Source organism: Oryctolagus cuniculus, chromosome 1 (assembly GCF_964237555.1).
Source record: "Oryctolagus cuniculus chromosome 1, mOryCun1.1, whole genome shotgun sequence".
NCBI lineage: Eukaryota > Metazoa > Chordata > Mammalia > Lagomorpha > Leporidae > Oryctolagus > Oryctolagus cuniculus.
The window spans coordinates 119,328,664-119,353,417 of NC_091432.1; the positions used below are offsets into that span (position 1 = coordinate 119,328,664).

Here is a 24,754-nt window from a genome sequence, read left to right on the forward strand (position 1 = left end):
GCCGGATTCTGTCCTGGTTGCCCCTCTTCCAGGCCAGCTCTCTGCTGTGGCCCAGGAGTCCAGTGGAGGATGGCCCAGGTGCTTGGGCCCTGCACCCACAGGGGAGACCAGGAAAAGCACCTGGCTCCTGCCTTCGGATCAGCGTGGTACACCGGCCACAGCGTCCATTGGAGGGTGAACCAACGGCAAAGGAAGACCTTTCTCTCTGTCTCTCTCACTGTCTACTCTGCCTGTTAAAAAAAAAAAAAAAGAAAGAAAGAGATTAGGGAAACGTTAACTGTGATGTGGAGCAGGTACTGCTCCTGCGGTGGGAAAATGCCCCTGACGATGTAGGATGAGAGGCCGGCTGAAGCAGCTCCGGTTCTATGTTGATAGAAGTGTTCTAAGGTAAACTAAAGACAGCATCACCGTCATCCCTGAATATTTTAGTATTCATTTAAAAAAACAGGAACATTGTCTTACACAATCACAAAACTTCTCACGCATAACAAAAGTAACAATGATTTTTTAAAATACTGTTTAATAAACAATTAGCCCCATTTTATGGAGGAAAATCTAAGACTTAGGGTAAGTTAGCAACTTCCTCAACGTCCCTCAGCTGGTGGGCAACAGGGCCGGGAACTGAACCCCGCTGTGATCTCCAGTCAACACTGCCGCACCACAAGCTCTGCCCACTGGTTTATACTCTCTTGCTCGTGCACCCAGCTCCTAACACTGCCATGAGCAATCAAGAAACAGAGGCCCAGAGAAACAGCATGCATTGTCGAAGCTGCCCAGGAAGGGCTGGTTGTGAAGGGGCTGTGGGAACGGGAAAGCGATAGGAGGCGAGTCTGTCTTCCTCCCCTTCCTTGCTCTCCTGCTCTGTTCCTGTCCCTCTCTCAGCCTTTCCATCCACGGCCTCCTTCATTTCCTCTCTGGTCTCCAAGGTGCAATTTACAAAGTGACTGAGTGGTGAGTACTGCCGGTCCTCTGTCCCTCCCTCTTGCCTCCTCCCTCTAAACCCAGCCAGGAACACAGCGGGGAAACTGCAGAGCCTCTGACCCATCCTCTCTGGCCACAGCTCGTCGCCTGCTGGGGTCCCCTAGGCCCCAGGCCTGGCCTCTGGCAAGGCACACACGCAAAGGCCGTGGATTTGCAGGAGCAGCTGCTGCTTCCATTCCAGCCCAGCTGTTTCTACCCTGCCGCAGCCTGCTTCTCCGAAACCCTGGGCCTTCAGGATTGGGATTCAAAATGGTTACAACAGGCTGGAGGCTGTGTTAAAACCCACAGCACGAAGGAGGGGAGGCAGGTTGGCTCAAAAAGGCAGCAGTGTGAGGGCAAGACAAGAAGAGGTGAGTTCACCCCCATCTGTCTTGCTGCTGTCCCCCGCCTGGTGGAGGGCACTGGTTCCAGCCAGAGCACTACTGCTCGTGGGACATGGAGTGGCTCAGCACGCTCATCGCCAGCCTCGTAGACAGAGGATGCAGGCCCAGGGCAGCTCTAGAGCAGCGTGTCCTGGCAGGAGGGCCTAATTCCCTCCACAGGCCACAGAGACTTAACTTCTGGGCAAATCAAACCCTTGCTGAAGGCCAGGGCCTCCTTCCACGCTTCTCCAATTCCTGCTGCCTGAGTTCTCACTGTGTGCCCCCCAGACAAGGACTGCAGCCCACCTTGATTGAGGGGGACCCAGGTGTCAGGTCCTACTCTTAGCCCCCACAGGAACATCTAATGGACTTCTGAAGACATTCCCAGTTAGGCAGGGTGGGGATAGGAATGCACAGTGCATATGACTATAGAGTCAGGCAAACCCGCCCACCCCACTACCGTGGGAGCCTGGCTCTCAGGAGCCATGGGCCATCTGCTCCATAGCTGAATTAGGAGGGAACAGAACTCAAGACTCTGGGAAGGGAAGAGGGGGTGGGGAGGTGGGGTCCTAGCTGTAGACTGGACAAGGGTGGGGCAGAGTCTGCCCATACAGCCACAGTCCTGGGGCAGGTGAGAGGCCAGAGGGCCAGGGTGCCTCCCCAGTCCAGGAGTCTTCCTGGCATCCGGCTCTGACTGGTCCTGTCCTGGCTGAGCCGGGATGAACTTGACACCAGACATCAGATCCCCCTTCTCAGTGGGGTCCAGTTCACCTTCCCCTCCCCTAACCCTGACACCAGAGGATGGAAAAATCTGACCCCATCTCAGGCTGTCACTCAAAGTCAGCTAGAGCAGCAGGATATGCTGAGAGAAGGCGGGGCAGAGAGAGGAGGTGGGGCTGGGTGGGTAGCAAGCATCAGAGCACCCTGGAAGGCAGGAAAACTGGGCTTCATTCCAGCTCCAGGAGTCAGACAAACCTACATAGGACCCTGCAGTGTGCCAACTACCTGCTGGGCACCATATACATGTATGTGTGTATGTATGTGATGAATTATATCAAACATGTATGTATGTGCAGATTATATCAAATATGTGTAAAGTGCATACAGAAATAAATGTACTGCAATCCTTATTCAAGTCAAGAAATAGAGTATTACCAGCACCCACAGGGCCTCCATATGCTAACTTGCATTTTGTCATTTGTTCTGCTTCATCCCAAAAAATGTGAGGCCAACACAAGAAGGGGGCAAAGGGCATTGAAAGGTATGTTGGAACCCCAGACCCCTGTAGCCAGCACTCCTCTGCTGGGGAGGTGGCTGGCTTGATCATGTTAGAGGCCTCTTTCAAGTCTATGTCCAATGGCTTTCTCATCTACAAGATCACTCAAGTGACAGCACAGGGAGCTCCCAGTCTCAGCCCTGCTCCTCATCAGTTTTGCATTATGGATAGAGTGAATCACCCGGTAAATAATTCACCAGTAACTGGGGCAGGGAGAGTAACAGGAGACCAGGGGTAAAGGTATCCGAAGGGCTGAGGTTGGCAACCTGAGCCAGACCCCCTTGCCCCCAAGGCTGGGGAGAAGGGGGCCTGGGAGTCAGGCGGGAGCCTCAGGTGGGCAGCTGCCCAAGAGATGGGGACATGGTGGGCCAGAGGGCCAGGCACAGATCGTCCAGCCTCGTGCTGCTGATGTACCTCTGCCTCCTGCATCCGGGGGCCTCGGGTGAGTGAGACTTGGAACCCCGCACCAGGTGGCCCATCCTTTACTCACACCCCAGCTTTTCTCCCGTTTCTTCCTTGGAGAATCCTCCCTGTGCACCTGCACAGCCATTCAGGGAAGTCTCTTCACGTCACTCGTCTGCTAGAGGTTTACTAGCATACTCCGAGAGACCACGGTGCGCCCAGTGAGTGACAGCGCCGTGCGGTACGTTAAGAAGCCAGGGTGATCCCGAGGGCCATCGCCAGCTCGAAAGCTTAGCAGTGACACAATCAGATCTGGGCTGCAGGAAGTTCCCTGGTTTCGAGGGACTGAGAACGGTTGGGAGACCTTCTCAATTTTCCAGGTGGGGCCACAGCAGAGTCTGTGGGGTTGGAAATAATTGGTTTTGGTGTTAATTTTCTTCTGGAGCAATGGAACACGCGAATTTTGCCTTTGATCTCTTCCCACCAACTCCAGGAGTGTCTTCTCTCTCTGGAGCAGCTACTGGCAGAAGGAACGGCTCAGCCTGAGAGGTGGACAGGGCTCCAATCCCAGCTCCACTCCTGTGTGGTTTTGGGCAAAGGGACTTGGTTTCTCAGTCTCGTGGGACATTGTTCACGACCTCACGGGGTTGTTAGGATGAAGGCCAGTAGGTCCAGCACGGGAGGGGGCCTGCACAAAGGTGGCATTTGGGAAAGGGAAGCTGGTGTGAATCACTCATGTGTCTGGGCTGTCTTTTCAGGCGCTTATTTTCATGCAACTGTGCTGAGGCTCTCGCCACTTCCTGGTGTGCAGGTCCACTCTGGCCACTCAGAGCCAGCCAGGGAATGTGGGACCCGGGCTGAGCCTGGGTTGAGCAGAAGGAGTACCTACCTATTCGGTGACGGACTCCATGGGGACTTTAATATCTGAACCCTGAAAGATGGAGAGCAGGGATGGGACAGTGCCCTTGCCCCTGCGACCCTGCACCCTGGCACTCTGTGGCTGGCTGACAAATGAGTGAGTACTGGCTGGGCTGGTGCAGTCTGCGGCTGTTTCTTGCTGGAACGAGTCTGGAGCAACGGGGCTCTGACTCCAAAATCCTCCTGGAACCCCCATGCAGGGTCCTCCAGATCCTGAAATGCCGGTGGCCGGGTAGATCTCACTGGGCTGATGAATAGACTGACCCTGGGGCACTTGTTACAAATACAGATTTGGGGCAGGCATTTAGTCTCATGGTTAAGATACTGGTTGGGCTGGCGCCGTGGCTCACTTGGTTAATCCTCTGCCTGCGGCGCCAGCATCCCATATAGGCACTGGGTTCTAGTCCCGGTTGCTCCTCTTTCAGTCCAGCTCTCTGCTGTGGCCTGGGAGGGCAGCGGAGGATGGCCCAAGTGCTTGGGCCCTGCACCCACACGGGAGACCAGGAAGAAGAACCTGGCTCCTGGCTTTGGATTGGCGTAGCTCCAGCTGTAGTGGCCATTTGGGGGGTGAACCAATGGAAGGAAGACCTTTGTCTCTGTCTCTCTCACTGTCTAACTCTGTCAAAAAAAAAAAAAAGACACTGGTCCCATAGAGGAGTACTTGGATTCAATTCCCGGCTCTGCTCCTGATTCCAACTTCCTGCTACTGCAGACCCTGAGAAGCAGCAGGTGATGGGCCAAGTTCCTGCCACCCACGTAGGAAACATGGATCGAGCTCTTGGCTTTCACTTTGGCCTGGCCCAGACCTGGCCACTGCAGGACTGTGAACTCTCTCTCTCTCTCTGTGTCTCTCTCTCTTATCTCTCTGTATGTATGTACCTTGCAAATAATACAATTTTTAAAATTTTCAAAACACAGATTTCTAGGCCCTGATCCCTCCTCAGCGCGGGGGTGAGGAGAGGTCTCTGACTCGGCAGTTTTGGGTGAGGCCCATGAGTTTCCAAATATCCTGATGCCCCTCCAAGAGTGGGGCCTCTGCTGCCCTGGCCTCTCTTCCTGTCAGCCCCGCCTTCAGTGCCTCCAAACAGGAAACCCCACCGGCCCCCTCAGAATCTGCCTCGGCCCACCGGCTCCGGAAGGGCTTGCGCTGTCTCTGGGACCTGCCGGTGCGCCTGCACATGGGAGAACTAACAATGTTAGCAGGAAAACCCAGAGCAGCCCAGACGTTCCACGCCCCTCTCTCTGCAGGTCAGCCCCAGCCGAGCCCCGGAGCCCCTGCACAGCAGGCCGTGTCCGTCCAGGGAGTGCGGGGCAGTTCCGTGGAGCTGGCCTGTGGCCCGGGGCCTACCCCCGTGATGGTCCTCTGGAGCTTCACCCCGCTGGGCTCCCCGGTCCCCCAGCCTGTGGCTCTCACCAACGGAGTGGTGTCCAAGGTGGAGGCTGCAGCCTCGGCTCTGGGCTCCGTGAGCCTGAGGAACGGCAGCCTCGTGCTGGAGGAGCTCCAGGAGGGTGCCCGCGGCCACTTCCTGTGCCAGGCCCTGCACACAGCGGACGGCCAGCTCCACGCCGCCTACTCCTACCTCTCGCTGGCGGTGCTGGGTGAGGCGCCCACTCAGGATGGCAGCCGGGCTGCAGCTGCTCTGTGTCCGGCTATGTCTGCTTCTCTCTGCATGTGCTGCTTCCCACTCTCTCTGCATGTGCCGGGCTGGGTCCTAAGGAGTGGCCCCCACCCAGGGAGTGAGGAGACCTGGGATTGGGAGGAAGGGCTGTTCGGGCAGGGTGGGCAGACAAGCCCCCAGCCACTATGGCCTGCGTCTGCACTGGCAAACCTAGGTTCTCTCCCTCCCTGGCAGTGCCTGTCTCCAAGCCTCAGGTGCGGCTAAGTGACCCATCCCCAGTGGAGGGCACCTCCGTGGTGGCCACCTGTGCAGTGCGGGAGGGGACAGGGCCTGTGACCTTCACCTGGCAACATCAGGCACCCCGAGGCCCTGGGAAGGTCCTGGTGGAAGTCGTGGAGCCACTTCTCCGGCTGGACCCCGTCAACCGGACACACCTGGGCTGGTTCGTGTGCAGCGCCCACAACACAGTCAACAGGCTGAGCAGTCCTGGAGCCTTCCTGGATGTCATCTGTGAGTAAGCTGGGAGGCATCGGGGCAGACACCCAACTCCCCAGCCCTCCAAGACGACAGACACAGGGTGCCGTACCCATTGGTGTCAAACAAGTCTAGTATCAGAGTTTTTTATTCCCTTTAAGGTCAAGAGCCCATTCTTCCAGGGAAATGTGCGTACATTATTATTCATGATTTTACTCATGGTCTTGAGGTGATTCAGAAAGCCTCCCCCTTGGGTTGAGTCTCGAGGCTCTAAGTGACCAACTGAACCCCAGGGGATAGAGACAGGGATCCCACTGGGAAAAGAGGACAGCAAATTCATTCAAAGGCTGAAGCTGAGAGCCAGAGCTAGAAATCAGGAGCCCTGGGGAGGAGATGGAGATTGGAATAGCTCAAGTTTGTTGTCCAAAATCGTAGCCACTCACAGGTCTTCAGGCACTTGATATGTGGCTAATCCAAATTGAGATGAGCACACTTACTTTTTTTTTAAAGCTTTTATTTAATGAATGCATTTTTCATAGGTACGGCTTTAGGAATATAGTGGTTCTTCCCCCCATACCTACCCTCCCACCCCCACTCCCGTCCTACCTCCTACTCTCTCTCCCATCCCATTCTTCATTATGGTCCATTTTTAGTTTAACTTTATATACAGAGGACCAACTCTATGCTAAGTAAAGATTTCAACAGTTTGCGTACACACACACACACACAGCATATGAAGTACAGTTTGAGAACAAGTTTTGCAGTCAATTCTCATAGTACAACTCATTAAGGACGGAGATCCTACATGGGGAGTAAGAGCACAGTGACTTCTGTTCATTTAACAATTAACACTCTTATTTATGATGTCAGTGATCACCCGAGGCTCTTGCCATGAGCTGCCAAGGCTATGGAAGCCTTTTGTGACCACAGACTCCATCGGTATTTGGACAAAGCTATAAGCAAAGTGGAAGCTCTCTCCTCCCTTCAGAGAAAAGTACATCCTTCTTTGATGACCACTTCTTTTTTTTTATCTTTTATTTAATGAATATAAATTTCCAAAGTACAACTTATGGATTACAATGGCTTCCCCCCCCATACTGTCCCTCCCACCCACAACCCTCCCCTTTCCCACTCCCTCTCCCCTTCCATTCACATCAAGATTCATTTTCGATTATCTTAATATACAGAAGATCAGCTTAGTATACATTAAGTAAGGATTTCAACAGTTTGCTCCCACACAGAAACATAAAGTGAAAAATAATAGATGATTTTTTTTAAATGATGATGAAATCAGATCAGACCTATTGTCATGTTTAATCCCAGTGAGAGTCAAGTTGGGAATTGATAATTTCTTTTTTTTTTTTTTTACAGAAGATCAGTTTAGTATACATTAAGTAAAGATTTCAACTGTTTGCACCCACATAGAAACACAGAGTGAAATATACTGTTTGAGTACTCGTTATAGCATTAAATCTCAATGTACAGCACATTTAGGACAGAGATCCTACATGAGGAGTAAGTGCACAGTGACTCCTGTTGTTGACTTTACAAATTGACACTCCTGTTTATGGCATCAGTAATCTCCCTATGCACCAGTCATGAGTTTCCAAGGCTATGGAAGCCCCTTGAGTTCTCCGACTCTTATCTTGTTTAGACAAGGTCATAGTCAAAGTGGAGGTTCTCTCCTCCCTTCAGAGAAAGGTACCTCCTTCTTTGAAGACCTGTTCTTTCCACTGGGATCTCACTCACAGAGATCTTTTTGCCAGAGTGTCTTGGCTTTCCATGCCTGAAATACTCTCATGGGCTTTTCAGCCAGATCCGAGTGCCTTTAGGGCTGATTCTGAGGCCAGAGTGCTATTTAGGACATCCGCCATTCTATGAGTGATGACCACTTCTTTCCAGGGGGGTCTCACTCACAGAGATCCTTTGCAGCACATTTACTTTGAGGACTCAGTCTGAAAAACCAACGGCAAAGGAAGACCTTTCTCTCTGTCTCTCTCTCTCTCACTGTCCACTCTGTCAAAAAAAAAAAAAAAAAAGAATGTAAAATAGCTCATCACTAACATTAATGTTGGTTATCTATTGAAATAATAATATCCTGAAAACATGGTTGATCAAATAAAATCTACAGTAGTGCCCCCCTTTTCAACAGGGAGTATGTCCCAGGACCCACCCCAGTGGATGCCTGAAACCATGAATTGTACTAAACTCTAGTCTTCTTTTTCCTAGATTTCCTACCTATGGTAGAGCTTAATCTATAAGCCATGCACATTAGAAATGAACAGCAATGACATTGAGGCCATTATTAAGCTAAATCAGGGTTACTTGAACACAAGCATTGCAATACTTTGACAGTTGATCTGATAACACAGATGGCTACTAAGTGACTGATGGGCAGGTGGCACACACAGCACGGATCCACTGCACAAAGCAGTAAGTCACACAGGGAACTGCCGTGAGATTTCTTCCCACTACTCAGAACAGCATGCAATTTAGATCTATGAACTGTTTATTTTAGATATTTTCCATTTAATGATTTTGGACCTCAGTTGACTGTTGATAACTGAAATGGTAGAAAGCTTTGTTTATGACATATTCTCTCCCCCACCCCCCACCTTCCCTCTCTCTTTCTTTCTCCTTTCACTTCCTTCCTTCTTTTTTGCTTCATTGGGTTTGGTCATTTTTACTTTTTAGGATTTAGCTACATGTGGCCCATATCCATCACTTCTCCAGAGGTCTTAGGGAGAAAGGACTCGTGGTGCCCTGTCTTATCTCCACAGTGGTAGCTTGTGGGAATTGTAAACTGAGAACTGGGGAGGAGCCCACTGAGCAGGAGTTCTTGGCAAAGAGGCAGAAGGCAGGCAGGGAATCCAGTCCCGTCTGGTGCTCTGGGAGTGCTTCAGAGGTGGGGACACTGAGCTTGGAACACAAGGCAGGGCTTGGTCGGGACCCAGGGAAGTACCAGGGGATGGCTGCTGGCTGATACCCAAGATGCTTCTTCCATCTGTGGTCTAAGGTGGCTCATCGTCCCAGTTCCAGGCTCAACTGAAAGAAGCGATAGGGAGACCACCTCTCTCCATAAACTCTCGGGCAATCCCTACCTCAGCCCAAGCCAGCAATCCCTCAGGGAAGCCCTGAGTCACAGCTCACCTCCATGGAATGTCCACCTCCCTGGGCCCTGACCACGCTGCCCTGCACTGTGCCTGTGGCCCCTGCACTGAGTGCCCAGTGTGCCACATGCTCGTGAGATGGAAGAGTGAGTCAGAGATGATCATACAAGTGAGGGAAGGAAAGAGGGCGGGAGGTGTGATGGGCCTTGCCTTGCCTTCCAGATGGTCCGGACAAGCCCGTGATCACCGTGGAACCCCTGGGACTCACTGAGGAAGGATTTTGGGCCAGTGAGAGGGAGGAGGTGACCCTGAGCTGCCTGGCCGCATCCAACCCTCCCAGTCGTTATGTGTGGCTCCGTGAAGACACTCAGGTCCACAGTGGGCCCACATACGTCATTGCCACTGCCAGCCGCACCCACACAGGCCTATACACCTGCCTGGCCCACAACAGCCACCTGGACACCCGCACCCAGACCACTGTCCAGCTCACCGTCTACTGTGAGTGTGTGGGTGGGGAACCGCCATGGCGCTCTGCTCTGGCAGACCCCACCAGACGGGGAAGAGTGGAGGGGGAGTTGGGCTGGGGGCCCCTGGAGACTCCAGCGGAGCTGCTGGGCACAGGGAGACACGAGGCAAGGCAAAGAGAGAGGGAAGCCTCTGACCCTCCCAGCCCCTCCCGCCGCGATTCTTCCCATGGCCCTGGGGACTGAACTGAGGCATAGAGGAGGGTGGAGGGATGGCCGTGAGGCTAGGTGACCAGGGGCAAAGGAGAGACAGAGATAGGGGGCTCTGGGATTCTTTGAGAATGCCAAACTCTTGCCCACCCCTAAATCCCTGCCCCTTAATCTGACAGCTTAGCCCGTTCCTCCCCAGCTCCTCAGAGGGACTCCCTCCCCCCACCCTACTCTCACCGTCCACTCGTCCTTCCTTTCCTACGCTTTGACATCCGAGGCCTCCAGGATCCCACCTGGGGGCAGGGATGAAGGGTCCTGGGTGTGGAGCCTGCCCCAGCCCTCCTCACACACTTTCCTACCCAGATCCCCCAGAGGGGCAGCCCTCCTGTGCCGTGCTCCCCTCCCCCAGGGCTGTGACTTTGCCCTGCACCTGGCCTGGAGGGTTTCCGCCGGCCCAGCTGCAGTGGGAAGGGCCCCAGGGGACTGGTCCGACTGCCCCCAGCAACGTCACCTGGAGTCATGCAACTGCCCAGCTCCCCAACGGTAGCGTCTTCACCTGCACCGGTCAGCACCCAGCCCTGGCATTGCCGGCCGTCTGCAGGATCACGCTCTGTGAGTGCTCACACACAATGGCCAGAGAGTGTGTCAGGGTCAGGGGAGAGCCAGAGGGGCTTGGGGTGGAAGTCTAGACCACAGGCTCTAAGATATGTCAAGTAGCAAAGAGGTGGGCGGCACCCAGCTCTTGGCTCCTACCTCCCAGCTTCTCCATCCACACTACACTTTCCTGCTCAGCTTGCGCTCGGAGCCCTGGCACACCTCACTGTCCCCCAACCTCTATGATCAGCCGGCTCCATCAACCAGACACTCTGCTCCTCCTGCACATGTTGGTGTGAAATGTGCCTTCAGCATTCTCTCTGCCAAGTGTGCCCTGCCTGCTCTCTGCCCGGGAAACTCTCACCAGTCAACCAGGAGAGAGCTTAAATATCGTCATCTCTGCAGTGACCTCTTCCCTAATGCCCCCAGAGTCCGTCTTTCTATCTATGTTCTAGCTCTCATCAAACTATATAGCAATTGGTTGCTTGGCGTGTGTTCCAGGCACAAGGTCAGCCTCCCATGAATGATGAAAGAGTGAATAGAGGAGTGACAGTGATGGAGGAATGAGTGACTCAAGGAATCAGTGAGGGAAGGAGTGGGGTGAGTGGGCTTGGCAAGCCTTCCCCCTCCCCTAGGGCTGTGCTGAGCCATCGACCCTTTCCAGGGGAACCTCTCTGGAGCCCCACCTGCTGGACCACGGCCTCTCTGGGAGACCAGTTGATCATGCTGAGCTGCAGGTGGCCTGGAGGTGAGCCCCCTGCCGTGCTGGGCTGGCTTGACGGACAACAGCGGCCTCTGGGCAGCAACAGCTCTTCGCTGGCCATCCACCTTCTGCAGGCCCAGGACAATCTAGCCGGCAGGGAGTTCACCTGCCGGGGCACTCACCCACTCAGGAGCCCGGACCCCTACTGCCAGCTCCAGCTGGGTGAGTGGCTGGTTGCTGGGGGCTGGGGCTGCAGGTGAGGCAGCCCTGTGGAGCCAGGATGAGGGGCTCTGGAGGATAGCAGGGCTGGAATGGAAGCTGAGCGAGACAGGGGAGAGACTGATTCTTTGCCTCCTAGCAACTCAAGTTATTTTGATCCATAAACTGGGAGGGTTTGGTCTAGGTCAGTGTTGTGTAATGAAAACCCACCACAGGCCAAGATTTAGAAGAAACACGTGAAACATTTTAACCTAACATACCCAGTATGCTGTTATTCTCAATATGTAAAAATTAAAAATTATTAATGAGATAAATTATCTAACATTCTTATTTTTATCCTGTCTTCCAAAACTTGGTGTTTTTATTTACCACACATTTCAACACAGACCGGCCACATACCAAGTCGCATGTGCCTGGAGGCTGTGGTGTTGGGCAGTACTGGTATTGGTTTAGATGGTGTGGGATGCTGATTAGGTTCCTCATTTACATCAATTTGCATAAGGGAGGGGCCTGATTGTGTGCATGACTTGTGGTGATATTTCACACGTCAGATTTCTACCTCTCTCCTATTTGTTTTTGGTCCGCTTCCTCTTATATTTTCATTTGGTCTTGTCAGTCTATTTACTGACAACTCAAGGAACAGGAGTGAAATATTGTAGTAAAATATGTGAGAGAAGCAAATGGAGACGTCATCTCATACGACAGCTCTCACAAATGCTTTATCCCTGGCTCTGCCAAGGTTGTGACCAGCACGATTTCAGGGCCCGAAGGAGGTCCTCAAGCCAATGTATTTCTTTCCCTATTACTCAGACTTAGGAACGGAAATTCCATGGTAGGAGATTCATTGACACCTGAGAGTCTGGCTCTTTAATAAGAATCCATAAAACTCGAGCACCTGCTACAGACCCAGCACTGTGCCCCAAGCCTGCAGGAGGTGGCGCGGGCCATTAGGGGGAAGGAGGCCCATGCCAGGTGTTGGGAGTGGGCATGATTCATGCAGAGATGAGTAAGGCAAGGCCCCTGCGTGCAGGAGTGAGGCTGGTGGGGGCAGCAGGGACCCTGGAAGAACACCGTTGGCATCGGCAAACCCTGGAGCGGACTGACAGGAGCACAGAATGGGAGCTTGGACAAGCAGGCAGATTAATCAACAGCCCCCTGTCTCCCCTCCCCTCTGGGTGCTGTGCCGTCCCCCACCAGCCAGAGACAGCACTTGTTCCAGCCTCCCCCTCTCTGTCCCTGCAGAAGCCCCACAGCTGGCAGTGGCTGAGCCCCGCGTGTCTGTGTTGGAGGGGGGAGAGGCCATGCTGGCCTGTGTCCTGCAGCATGGCACACCACCCGCCCAGCTCCTCTGGCTGGGACCCCAGCTGCGGCAGGTGGAACAGGGCACGTCTGGATTCACACTATACCCTGAGGGTGCCTGGCTGCGCCTCCACATCCAAGATGCTGACCCAGCACGCCACAAGGGGACCTACCAATGTGTGGCCAGCAACGCTGTGGGCAGCCACCATCGCAGCGTGCAGCTGGAGGTCCTGAGTGAGTGAGGGGCGGGGTGGGGTGGGGGGCAGCAGGGCTGGGAGGTCAGAGAAGCTCTTTCTTGGCTGTCAGCCTTCTTCCAGAAAAGGCTCAGGAACTCCCTGCTCCAAAATGTGAACCCTTGAGCTCCCCGGGACATAGGCAGGCCCCGGCTCTGTGAGGCTGACTCTGATGCACTCTTGGAAACAAGCACACAGGCCGGCGCCGCGGCTCACTAGGCTAATCCTCTGCCTTGCGGCGCCGGCACACCGGGTTCTAGTCCCGGTTGGGGCACCGGATTCTGTCCCGGTTGCCCCTCTTCCAGGCCAGCTCTCTGCTGTGGCCAGGGAGTCCAGTGGAGGATGGCCCAAGTCCTTGGGCCCTGCACCCCATGGGAGACCAGGAGAAGCACCTGGCTCTTGCCATCGGATCAGCGCGGTGCACCGGCCGCAGCGCGCCAGCCGAGGCAGCCATTGGAGGGTGAACCAACAGCAAAAGGAAGACCTTTCTCCCTTTCTCTCTGTCTCTCTCTCTCACTGTCCACTCTGCCTGTCAAAAAAAAAAACAGGTACACAAAATGCAGTTCCATCCAACAATCTTCTTCTTCTTTTTAAGTTTTATTTTATTTATTTGAAAGCGTTACAGACAGAGGTAGAGACAGAGAGAGAGGTCTTCCATCAGCTGGTTCACTCCCCAGAAGGCCCCAATGGCCAGAGCTGTGCCGATCCGAAGCCAGGAGCCAGGAGCTTCTTCCAAGTCTCCCATGCTGGTGCAGGGGCCCAAGGACTTGGGCCATCTTCTACTGCTTTCCCAGACCATAGCAGAGAGCTGGATCGGAAGAGGAGCAGCCGGGACTTAAACCAGCGCCCATATGGGATGCCGGCACTGCAGGCCAGGGCTTTAACCCGCTGCACCACAGAGCCGGCCACCCGACAATCTTCTTTTCTTCACTTCATAGATGAGGAAACAGAGCAGCCAGACCCGCCTAGGTCTACAAACCCTCATCTGCTCACAGCAGTGCTCTCCCCCCAGGCCCCAGCCAGGGTGTACAACCGCGAGGGCTGAAGGCACACATGCACTTACTGTGCGTGTCCCCATGGTCTCCCCAGGATATCCAGCTCCTCCCAACGTCACCATCAGCCGCCTGACCTACGCACGGCACCGCAGAGAGGTGCAGCTGCAGTGGGTGCTGGAGGGCTCCGGGAACCTGACGGGCTTCCTGGTGCAGCGGAGGGCCAGCATCCCCGGCACTGCCGCCTGGGAGACGGCAGCCAGCGACATCGAGCCTGAGAGCAGGGGCCGGCGGCTGGGAGGCTTGGACCCCGGAGTCCTCTATGCCTTCCGCATCCTGGCTCTGAACCACCGCACGGCTGGGCTGCCCTCCCCGGTGAAGACACCAGGTGCTGGTGCTGGCACCAGGGAGGGACCGGCCTTGCTCCAGAGAACTGAGCCTTGGTTCTCCCTCCTCCTCCTCCCTCTCTCCCCTCCTCCCCTTCCTCCCGCTCTTCCTTCTCTCCCCCCTTGTCCCCCCTCCCCCCAGTCCTCTCCTCTCCCCCTGGATCAGAAGAAATAGGGAAGGAGGGGAGATGGGGTGCTGGTGGCCAAACAAGAGCAGCAGCCCCACTCTGTGCCTCAGTCTCACTTCCTGGGGTGCAGGTGGGCTCCCAGGGGCTCACCTCGCCACCCTGGGGATTCCTTACTTTATGGGGCACTTCCCTTCTGCCCCAACCTGCCAAGATGTCTAACCTCCTGCCTTCGGGGCTGGAAGTAGTGGATTTGGCTGGGGACACCAACCATCAGGAAGCCAGAGCAGCCCCTTCTTAGGGGGAGACATGACCTCCAGACTCTGGGCCCCAACAGGAGCTACAGAGGGAATGGCTGAGCAGGGCACCGCCTCCCACTGCCCGAGCTCATTGGCAGCTCTGACCCAAGATTCCACACTCCCCCTCCCAGCGGACCCCCCCTTCAGCGCCTATCCTGCCGTGCTGGCTGCAGCAGGCACAGGAGTGGTGGTGGCAACCGTGGCCTGTCTACTGCTGTTCCAGTACGCTGCCCGGCACCCAGAGACTTTCCCCTGTGAGTGGGAATCTGCAGGGAGGGGCCCGTAGCTCCACAGGGGGGCTGGGTGGAGACCTATCCAAAGAATCCAGGCTCTTCCTTAATCATGACTGCCTCCCCAGGGTCGGATGCTGTCCTCTGGGTCCCCAATCCTCAACCTTGGGCATCTGGGGCCATCCTTTCGGGACTCCTGAGATGGAGTCCAGAGCCCATCAGGAAGCGGGGTGTGTGTGTGTGTGTGTGTGTGTGTGTGTGTGTGTGTGTCTTTCTCCTAGGATCCACACAGGTTGGTGGAGTAACTGCACCCTTTTTATTCCAACAGGCCTTGGTCAGTGGCTTGCTCCCATGTGAGTGTGTAACCATCATTCTGGGGTCAGGACTTTGCTTTAATTGGGAAGGAAGGCTCCGGAAGTGCAGGTGCTACTCACTTTACTCTCCCACTTCATCCTCAGGGAGCAAAGAGGCCCGCAGAGAGGCTCAAGGGGAGGCACCGAGGCACGGGCAGGTAAGCAGGATTTCACCCCGAAGGTGACTCGGGTACAGGGAGCCCAGGGCTGGGTTCCATACATGATGCTCCGTGTCTCCTGTCCTCAGAGAACAATCTGGGGTATCCCCATGGCACCTCTCTCTTCTCGGCCCATACTGTAGGCACTGAAGCAGCAGCCACCACCCCAAGTTCAGATCCTGCACAAGAATCCACCGAGGCACCCGTCAATGTCACCATCACGGTGACAGCAACACCATGAGGCCCACCGAGGAAGGTGCACACAGGCTCAGCGAGGGCAGATGGGAGGCGGAGAGATCCCTTCTGTCAGACTTGGGTCTTAAAACCACAGTGTCTAAGACATCAACCACCCCTTCTTCCCTTAATACCCGGGCTTTACAAGTACTGCGCAGTCCAGCTGCCCTTAAATGGCTAGGTTGCAAGAGAAGCCCCGGCCCGTGTAGAAGGCAGAGCTGGCGGAAGGAGGCAGACACACACCTGGAGCAAATCTCGCCGGGTGTGTGAGGTCAAGGGAAAATGACAGGACTGGCAGCCGTCTCTGGTGCCACGGACGGTGACAGCCAGCTGCTGCCAAGAAGGACTGTGGGTAGGGCGATTCCTAAATAAATCATGCCTGCTGTTCGCACTGGCACAGGGCTCTCTGAATCGCGGCTTGCACGGGTGGACTGTGGGGTCCCAGGACGTGCACGTGGGAAGCGGGGACGTGTGGCAGGCTGTTTCCTGCATTCAGCTGCAGCTTAGCAAGCTCCCGGACTCCAGAGGCCTGGGCCGGCAGTTCCCAGAGCACGGGGATTACGGCGCAGCCGCCCTGCCTGCCTCCAGGCCTGGGGCAGCTGGCTGTGGCGGACCAGGGCTGCTCCAAAGTCACACTCTCATCGCTGCCAGCGTGACTCACTGGCTCCAAGCATGTGCGTGCGCCTGAAATCTGGGGGAAGCACAAACAAAGCCTTGTTCAGCTGACTGCGGAGTCAGGCCTGGGAGCGGCCTCCACAGGGGACATAGATGAGACAGAACGGCGAGGGGGCCAAGGCAGCATCTGCCAGCAGCAAGGGAAAGGCGCGCCTGGAAGGGGGCGGAAAACCGAGACACTGGAGGAGCCGCTTAGGTTCTCACAGATTCAGACTTTATTAGAAAACGGGACTTAGCGTCCCTCCAGGCCCTCAGGACTGTGGCCAAGGTTTCAGGCAAAGTTTTAGTAAGATACGGGCAATCGAATCCAAGAGGCTGGCTGTTGGCCGCCTGGTAAGAGAAACCTGGAGGCTTCGGTGTGTTATTTGTGCTTTTTGAGGACAAACAAAGCTGCTTCTTTTAAGAAGGTTGGATTTCTCCCCTGGAATTCAGAGATGTTATCGTAGACTAGCGGTAAAAATAGAGGAATTCTGAGAAAATACCCAGCCTCCTTCTCCTGCTTCTCTCAACTCCACTCCTCTCTTCCTTCCAAAGAAATGCTAAGCTCCCCATGGGGACCCATATGGAGATACCTTCCCAGCCTCCCTATCAAATGCTTGCCCAAGGTCCTGCTCCTTCATAGCTTTATCTCTGCAGTCAGAACAGCAAGGCTTAACCCCTGGGCTCTTGGGTGTACACTGGAGACCTTCACAACAGGGGTGGAGGGTCGGAAGAGTTTCAAAGTAAGACACCCCCCACCCCCACCCAATCACAAACTCAGCAGGTTTTGTACAAACAGGGAGTATCTGACGATCCCATCTTACAGGGCTACTCTACATGAAAGCAGCATTCTCTCTTTTAATATAAAATTGTATCAACCAAGTAAAACCTGTCAAAGCTACATCATTTAAAATATGTACAGTTTCAAACATAATATTACAGCTTTAAGGAAAATTAAACATACTTTTCACGACGATACAAAACATGCAATTCAAAGTCACTGCTTTAAAAGACAGCAACACAGGTAAAATCCAATCCTAAACTTAGCTTCTTGGCAGTGCTGTTAGCTGGAATGAGATCTGTGTTACGCTGGGCCCAGGACGGACACATTGGTCTTCATGGACACATTTGACAAAAACGAGCAAGATAAGCTTTTTGCAAAGACCACTTTAAAAGGTATAGGACATTGCAATGCAACTTGTACCCTGTACAGCACCTATCAGACTTACCAGTGCATAACTGAAAGGAGACAAGGAAGAGTGAACTGGTGTGAGCAGAGTGGGGTAAGTCTGATGTTTAACAAAATCACAGAGTTCTAGGGTGAAAAGGAACACGAAGAAGCCGGACCGGTTTCATGCTGAGTTGAATGAAGATCCAATTCCTGGGCAGGGGTTGGGGTGAGGGGGTGGGATGGGGAGAATCATGGACTTCCGGAAGCCCAGGGCACCCTGCCCATGCAGGACAGGGAGCAGCTGCTCTGGCTGTAGTTAGGGCCTCAGGGGATAACGCAGCAGGAGCAGACAACAGCAAGGGGATGTGAACCACAGTGCTTTCTGGAAAGCACTATGGAAAAACAGGAGGAGCACAGATTATGGCTCCAGATAAACTGGGCTCAAGTTCAGGCTCAGTGGCTCACTATGAGACTTGGGGATTTTAAGGCCTAAGATGTGTTGTCGGGGTTAAATGAGATAACAGCAACTGGCCCCAAGCGCAGTGCCTGGTACATAGCAGCCACTCAGCCCATGTTAGTGCTTTCTCCCACGCTGTACTCTGACCTCTCATTTCCTCAAGAAGTGACATTAGGTAGGACTGTTTCTAGTGACTGTGCAGGGTATAAAAGTTCAGAGCAACTCACACTAAGGGAGAACTCGTAACTCCTAAACATAAACACAATTTTATATATATAATATTTATATTTATATATCTCAATATATAAAGGCATTTTTATAAATAAAATACAATAAAAGGGATAACACTTAAAACAGCGTTACTAATAATATAAATAAAGCAGTCCACAATGAGATTGCCCTAAAGGTAAAGTCATTTTCTATTCCTTGTGGACAAGTCCCAGGATCAAACTCAAATCTTTAAGAGCAGTTTATGACCTAAGGCTCATGCTAATTCACCTGTTTCCTGAATCAAAATGACTGCCTACAGACACTTCCCAGATTTCTAAAACTCCCTTGACGACAGCACTGCTGTAACTCGAATGGCAAACACAGGCTATGTTTCATGATCTGTGTACTACTGGGAGTTTGTCCTTTGATAGTCACAGAACCACGGGATGCAGCTCTCTCCCTCCACAGCTAACTGCATGTAAAGGACATGAAGAGCACACGTAGGACACTATAGGCACGGCCACCTGGAATGTAGAACCTGCTTCGGTAGCGTCCCTAATTCCCGACTAGGAAATGACATTCACTACAGTCTTCTGGGAAACAGCTCTTGCAGAGTGACCCAGCTTAAACAGCACGTCTTCACTCAGAGTTCTATTTATAAAACATACAGACATACGTAAGGGAATACTGATGTATTCAGATAGAAAGCTGATTAACATAGTATTCTATTCCACTGCAACTTTCTGGGAAACTGTAAAATTGTTACACTGAGGCTGGAACTGCTTGTTCTACATCAAGAGAATAATTTTTTCTTTCTTTCCCCAATGGATGCACGATCCAAAAAGGCACAGTGTGCCGCTAAAGCTTGACTGGAGCTTTGGAACACACTTGGAGCGTTTTGCGGTGGTTTTTAGTGTGGAGAAGAAAAGCCTTCCAAAGGCGGCTGCAACGTCCTGTCACTCAGAGCAGTGGTAACTGTGATGTACTGAGTTTGCTGATCACAGCTTTAGGTGCCTGTTTATAATGATTATATTCTTAAAAAAAAAAAAAAAAAGCTGCAGGAAATGAAAAAAAAAAAGTCTTTTCTAAGTCTTTTCTGACACTCATCTTCTGGGCTGTCTTGCCCACACTGGAAGTGAGAAAATGACTGTTCTCAGGTGTGTGACGCTGTGAGCCGCTCCAGGCTGATGGCGGAGCTTCCGCCAGGTGGGTCCCTGGAGCCCTTCCCTTTCTTCCGGCCACTGCTGTACAGTCTTACTTTGTTCCTACTTCTAGAAACAATCAAAAAGAGTCCCATGAGGACCATTTTGTAAATTTAATTTTAAAGCAGTGGGTTATTAGGGCGTTATTTTTCTTTCTGGCCCTGGTTCCCTTTCTGCATACTGCAACGCTCCAGGGAGACCACGCACAACACTGCGTACGACCACTGCCTAGAAGGCTCATCACTACCTGTGCCCGTGAGCACACAGAAAGTCAACAGGCCAGGTGGTCACTAGTGAAAGGCACTTTTAGAAAACTCATCAGCCAGACCTGCTACGATAAACATGAGGTCACAACTGTGGTGGATTTCAAAATCTGCTCTCACAATACTGACAGGCAGCTGTCCATCTGCAAACCTGACTCCACAGCCTGTGCAACCCTGCCCTCACAGGACCAGCCGGCAGCCCGCATCCCAACCCGGAGGAGCTCCCGTGGTCACTGAGGCTGCTGGAAAACGTGGAATGCTCTCCGGATGGCTGAGAACTACGCAAACAAGGGGGAGGAGGGGACGGGCAAGGAAAGTTTGAAGGCATAAATAATATAAAAGGGCACACATTTTAAGATACATTCATATGACATTACTACTACAAAGAAAAAATAAATAACGATTTTCTCTGATTGGAATTCACGCCCTTCCTGCAGCTCATCCCCAGGCCTGGTGTGTGCAGTCACTGTCCGGAAGCAGGAGCGTTACTAGCCGTCCGCACAGCCGTAGGTTCCCTGGGGTTGCGGAAGGACTCCGGACGCGCTGGCCAGAGGGATGCCAGGGCAGGGCCATGCTGTGTTTTCCGTGCTGTCCTCTGAGACAGGCGGCAGAGCAAGAGGATTCCAACTTAGAATTTTGTTCTCTGTTTCTGAATGGACACAGCTGTCTCCTGAAAAAGAGAAAAGTTTGGGAGCGTTATGAGAGGATAAAGGCTGTTTTTAAAAACACTACTTTAGGCAATGAAGAAAATGTAATAAGCCAACGTAGAGCCTAATCGTGCTTGTTTTGAATTTGAGGGAGACAGTGGGTTTAAAGGGTTTAAAACAAGTTGCATTTTCATGAATAGTTATACAGTTCATCTGGGATGAAACCAAACCCCTTAAAAGTCCCAAAATAAGCACCAGAAAGAAAGGCTACAACTCCAGAAACAACGCTAAGACCAATGTTTGCAATGCATTCTTCCAGCAAGTCATCTGTGCAGGTGCAAACTGAATCAGAGCCTATCGGACATGGCCCCCAACCTGTGATTAGATTAACAGCCCGAGACGAAGGATATAAGTAAAGAAAGAATTCCAAAGAGTGCTTCTGTCTAGTCCAATCTTCCCGTGAAGTACCCTCCCAGCTCTTAAGACAGCTATGAGCTGGGGCTGGCACCGTGGCACAGTAAGCTAAGCCGACACCTATAATGCCGGCATCCCGTATCAGAGCACCAGTTCAAGTCCTGGTTGCTGTGCTCCCAACACAGCCCCCTGCTCATGTGCCTGAGGAAACAGCAGAGGATGGCCTGAGTCTCTGCCACTCACGTAGGAGATTAAGATGGAACTCCAGGCTCCTGGCTTCAGCCTGGCCCAGCCCTGGCCATTGCAGCCATCTGGGAAGTGAACCGGAGGATAGGTCTCTGTCTCCTGCTCCCTCTATCACTCTGCCTTTCGAATAAATAAATACATCTTGAAAAGAAAAGAAAGATCTGCGCTTATCATACACCACCTTCCCTTACACACTTTTTAGCTCACTGCAGACTCTCTGGAAGCTCAAGGTTTCCAACGCTCCCCACACCTCTAGTGAACTCTGCTGTATCTTCTGTGCAATCCGAGTTGATGTCACGTGTGTTGTCCTGACAGCAGGTGTGCAGAGCAGGCGTCGGTGCCACGCTGTCCTTGCTGCTTCCCTCAGGTAACTGGCCGCAGTCAGGGAGGGTGGCAGCCAGGCACACAGACATCTTCATGTGATTGAGGGGCTTCATCTCCAACCCATCCTGGGGGTAAGGTGCTGCCACGGGGACCACGGGAAGGGAGCTGCTGTTGAAAGTGCTGTTGGTTTTGGTGAAACACCTGCAGGGTTTAAACCACAAGAAACACATCTGTCTACAGGGATCAATACAGTAAGCTTATATGTGAAATATCACTTGGTATTCTCTATTGACAAATTCAAAGATTGATGCTTAAACATTACCAAATGATTCACTATGATTTCAGTGTCAAGAACCCAAAAATTTTAAGGTGGAATACAATAAGAAAATGCATCAAAAGGCCAATCACTTATGAACAGAACCCCTGAAGATGACCTATCTTACGTGCTTCCTTTGTCTTAAAGCTGTCAGAAGCCATTGGTTCTGTTGTCAGAAGCCGCTAACCATTTCATTATTAACTGGCTTTCAAACACAGCACACAAAAGGCACTGGCCACTGCCAAGTATTAGAAAAAGAGGAAGAAGTGGGCAGAAAGTAAGAAACTCATGGCCACATGAGAGAAAAAGACCTCATGAGAATCAATACAAACACACTGCTTGGAAATCAAATGGTTTCTTTTTATCTCCCTGGAGGAAACAACAAGGATTAGATATTTGAAATTCAAGATTTAAAATGTTTTCCAGTATTATTCACTGCATTATTGTTAGAATTTATTAGCCCTGAGTATTTTACTTCCTTCCTGCTCAGTGTTTATTCCTGCCTTCAACTAAGATGTGTGGTTTTTTTAAACACTTTTTTAAAAGATTTATTTATTTACTTGAAAGTCAGAGTTACACAGAGAGAGAAGGAAAGGCAGAGAGAGGAGAGAGAGGTCTTCCATCAGCTGGTTCACTCCCCAGTTGGCTGTGATGGTCGGAGCTGTGCCAATCCGAAGCCAGGAGCCAGGAGCTTCTTCCAGGTCTCCCACGCGGTGCAGGGGCCTAAGAACTTGGGCCATCTTCCACTGCTTTCCCAGGCCATAGCAGAGAGCTGGATCGGAAGTAGAGCAGCCGGGATTCAAACTGGCGCCCATATGACATGCTGGCACTAAAGGTGGTGGCCTTACGGGCTACGCCACAGCACCGGCCCCAACATTTTTTCTTTCTGTTCTTCACAATGGATATTTTCATTTGATTTATCATTTAGTTCACTGGCTCCCTCATCTGTGGTCTCCAATCCACTGTTAAGCACATCCAGAAAACCTCCCATTCCAGTTACTGTACAATTTTCAGCTCCGTAATTTCCTTTTATTCTTCTTTTTTTAAAAATATGTTTCTCAGTTTGAATTCCCCCATGTTCATTTATTATATAAATATCTTCCTTTTAAGTTCTTGAACAATTTATAACAGCTACATAACTGTCCGCTAATTGTGACATTTGGGTCAACTCAGGGTCTGTTTCTATTGACTTTTTCTTCCTTTGAGAATCACAATTTTCTGTTTCTTTGCATTATTTAACTGGTATTTTCCCTGTAATTTTCAGTTTGTTCTGCTGGTATCAAACTCAGTGCTCTGACACCATCTGAGCCTTTGCCTCCAGAATGGAGAATGTCCTCAGGCCAAACTCCACAAACTCCCTGTTGCTTCTCAAGCTTAGATTCTTGTTCAGCACCTGCCTATTTGCAGTTACTCTCCAACATTTTCAAATTGCCAAATTATCATTATTTTCTGTTGATGATCAAGCTGCTCCACCACTACAAGAAGGCGTTATTTCTAAAGCTGGTAGTAAGAAAAGCTTGAAGAGGACATCACATTCAGCTTCGCAAGTTAGGTAGGAAACACATACGACTGATCGGTAGAATGCTGGAGCCGGGTAACGTTAGGAAATAAAGACAAGAATTCTTTGGATTTCCACACTTCAAACACGGAGTGCTAAGTTTTTTGGGGGGAGGGGGGAGGTACAAAAATCGGTAAAAGGAAGTCCATGCAACTGCTATTAGCAGCTCTGTTGTTTCAAATGATTGGAAATACCAAGTGCTAAGCATGAACACGGATATGAACCTGAAAGAGAGTAAGATATATGTCAGTAAATCAAACCTTTACTGTAAATAATTCTAACTTTAGTTTCAAATAGAGAAATATACTCACTATATAGTTAGTAGAATTCACATGCCAGTCATCTGGAATAAAAGCAAAGTATGTCAAGTATTCATTTGTGCAGAAAAATTTAATTACAGTATTATCACATATGACTCTAATTTTAACTTTTAATAATATAACAAAAATATATGCCTGATTCAAATATGATCCAAACATTCCCATGCATGTTGTAAATCAACAAAAAGTGAAGGAAGCATTGGGACAGAAGGAAGAAGTCACTGGAGCTAGAATCGGAGCACTGGGCCAGCTAGGTCACGACTCCACAATAACATGACACCCTTATTTGTTCTGTGGTCCATTTTATTCAACTCTGAACTTCAACAATTTTCCCAGGATCCTGGCAAGGGTGGACACTATCTCCTGAAGCCAGGTCAAAGTATCCATGTTATCAGTGTCTTCCTTGTGCTTTACTGTTAGTCTCTACCACTGTCTCCCAACACTCCCAGCCCCCAGGCACCAAATGTACTCAGCGCATGGAATCCATAGACTTGAAACAGGGTAAAATGTGGGGCAATGTTGGGGTGGGGTGGCTAATTTTTCTGAATTCATACTACTACTACTGAGAATTTAATGAGTATAATCCATCTATGAAAATAATCTTAGGTAGAGGAAACTGTTACTCAAAAATATTTGCTGAATTCTTACCAAATGTCAGGTACTACATTAGGCACTGAAAATACGTAGGTAAACACAACAGAGTTCCAGCTCCCCGTACGGCTGAGGAGCTGGACAAGGAAACAATGGTTTCCACACAGTGTAGGTTATTTATGAAAATGTTAGATCCTGGGAGCACTGAACTGTAAGGTGAGCTTTAGATGTGTTGCTGCAGAGAATAAAGTAGCCCCTTAAGTTTCTAGCTAGAGAACATACTTTCCACACTCCATCAGAGTCATTGTCTCATAATCACGGAAATTACACTCAATAACAATTATGGAACTAGAGTTAGCAGGATTCTGACGTTAAAAGAGCTATCTTTGGCTGGGGAAATTTACACAGCTACATGATTTGTTGGAAACAGGTTTTTTTTTTTTTTTGACAGGTAGAGTTGTAGACAGTGAGAGAGAGACACACAGAGAAAGGTCTTCCTTCCGTTGGTTTACCCTGCAAATGGCCACTACGGTCGGAGCTACACCAATCCAAAGCCAGGAGTCAGGTGTTTCCTCCTGGTCTCCCATGGGGGTGCAGGGGCCCAAGCACTTGGGCCATCTTCCACACCCTCCTGGGCCACCGCAGAGAGCTGGACTGGAAAAGGAGCAACCAGGACTAGAATCCAGTGCCCATATGGGATGCCAGTGCCGCAGGTGGAGGATTAACCCAGTGAGCCACGG

General features: G+C 51.5%; 2 protein-coding genes across 16 annotated transcripts in view; one reads left to right on the forward strand and one right to left on the reverse strand.

Annotated features, from left to right (window-relative positions):
* The first annotated feature begins 2,853 nt into the window (after positions 1–2,853).
* VSIG10L2 (V-set and immunoglobulin domain containing 10 like 2) lies at positions 2,854–15,799 on the forward strand. Its single transcript, XM_051848175.2, has 12 exons — positions 2,854–3,061; positions 5,188–5,538; positions 5,793–6,068; positions 9,365–9,640; positions 10,180–10,428; positions 11,075–11,335; positions 12,575–12,865; positions 13,954–14,244; positions 14,798–14,920; positions 15,225–15,249; positions 15,355–15,407; positions 15,551–15,799. The coding sequence occupies exons 1-12, from the start codon at positions 2,980–2,982 to the stop codon at positions 15,646–15,648; spliced, it is 2,376 nt and encodes a 791-aa protein (XP_051704135.1). The 5' UTR covers positions 2,854–2,979; the 3' UTR covers positions 15,649–15,799.
* A 709-nt stretch (positions 15,800–16,508) lies between these two features.
* Positions 16,509–24,754, reverse strand: part of CDON (cell adhesion associated, oncogene regulated) — a 108,747-nt gene continuing 100,501 nt past the window's right edge. For 8 of the 15 annotated variants that reach the window (XR_007920241.2, XM_008259493.4, XM_002708307.5 and 5 more), the window contains 2 exons: positions 21,156–21,430; positions 16,509–20,268 (listed from right to left, as the gene is read on the reverse strand). Coding sequence is in view for 11 of the 15 variants with exons in the window: in XM_008259493.4 (XP_008257715.1) it covers positions 20,087–20,268; positions 21,156–21,430 (457 nt within the window). In the remaining 4 variants the exon portion in view is untranslated. Of the gene's footprint in view, positions 20,269–21,100; positions 21,431–22,644; positions 23,328–23,414; positions 23,447–24,754 lie in introns of those variants that run through there. The other 7 variants (XR_011378521.1, XM_070048248.1, XM_008259484.4 and 4 more) reach the window with 3 other exon arrangements.

Excerpts from the sequence above, each read along its gene's own strand:
- VSIG10L2 (XM_051848175.2), top strand. The coding sequence starts at position 2,980 with ATGGTGGGCCAGAGGGCCAGGCACAGATCGTCCAGCCTCGTGCTGCTG. Across the intron at positions 6,069-9,364 it reads AGCCTTCCTGGATGTCATCT|ATGGTCCGGACAAGCCCGTG; the intron begins GTGAGTAAGCTG and ends CTTGCCTTCCAG. Across the intron at positions 15,250-15,354 it reads GGTCAGTGGCTTGCTCCCAT|GGAGCAAAGAGGCCCGCAGA; the intron begins GTGAGTGTGTAA and ends CTTCATCCTCAG.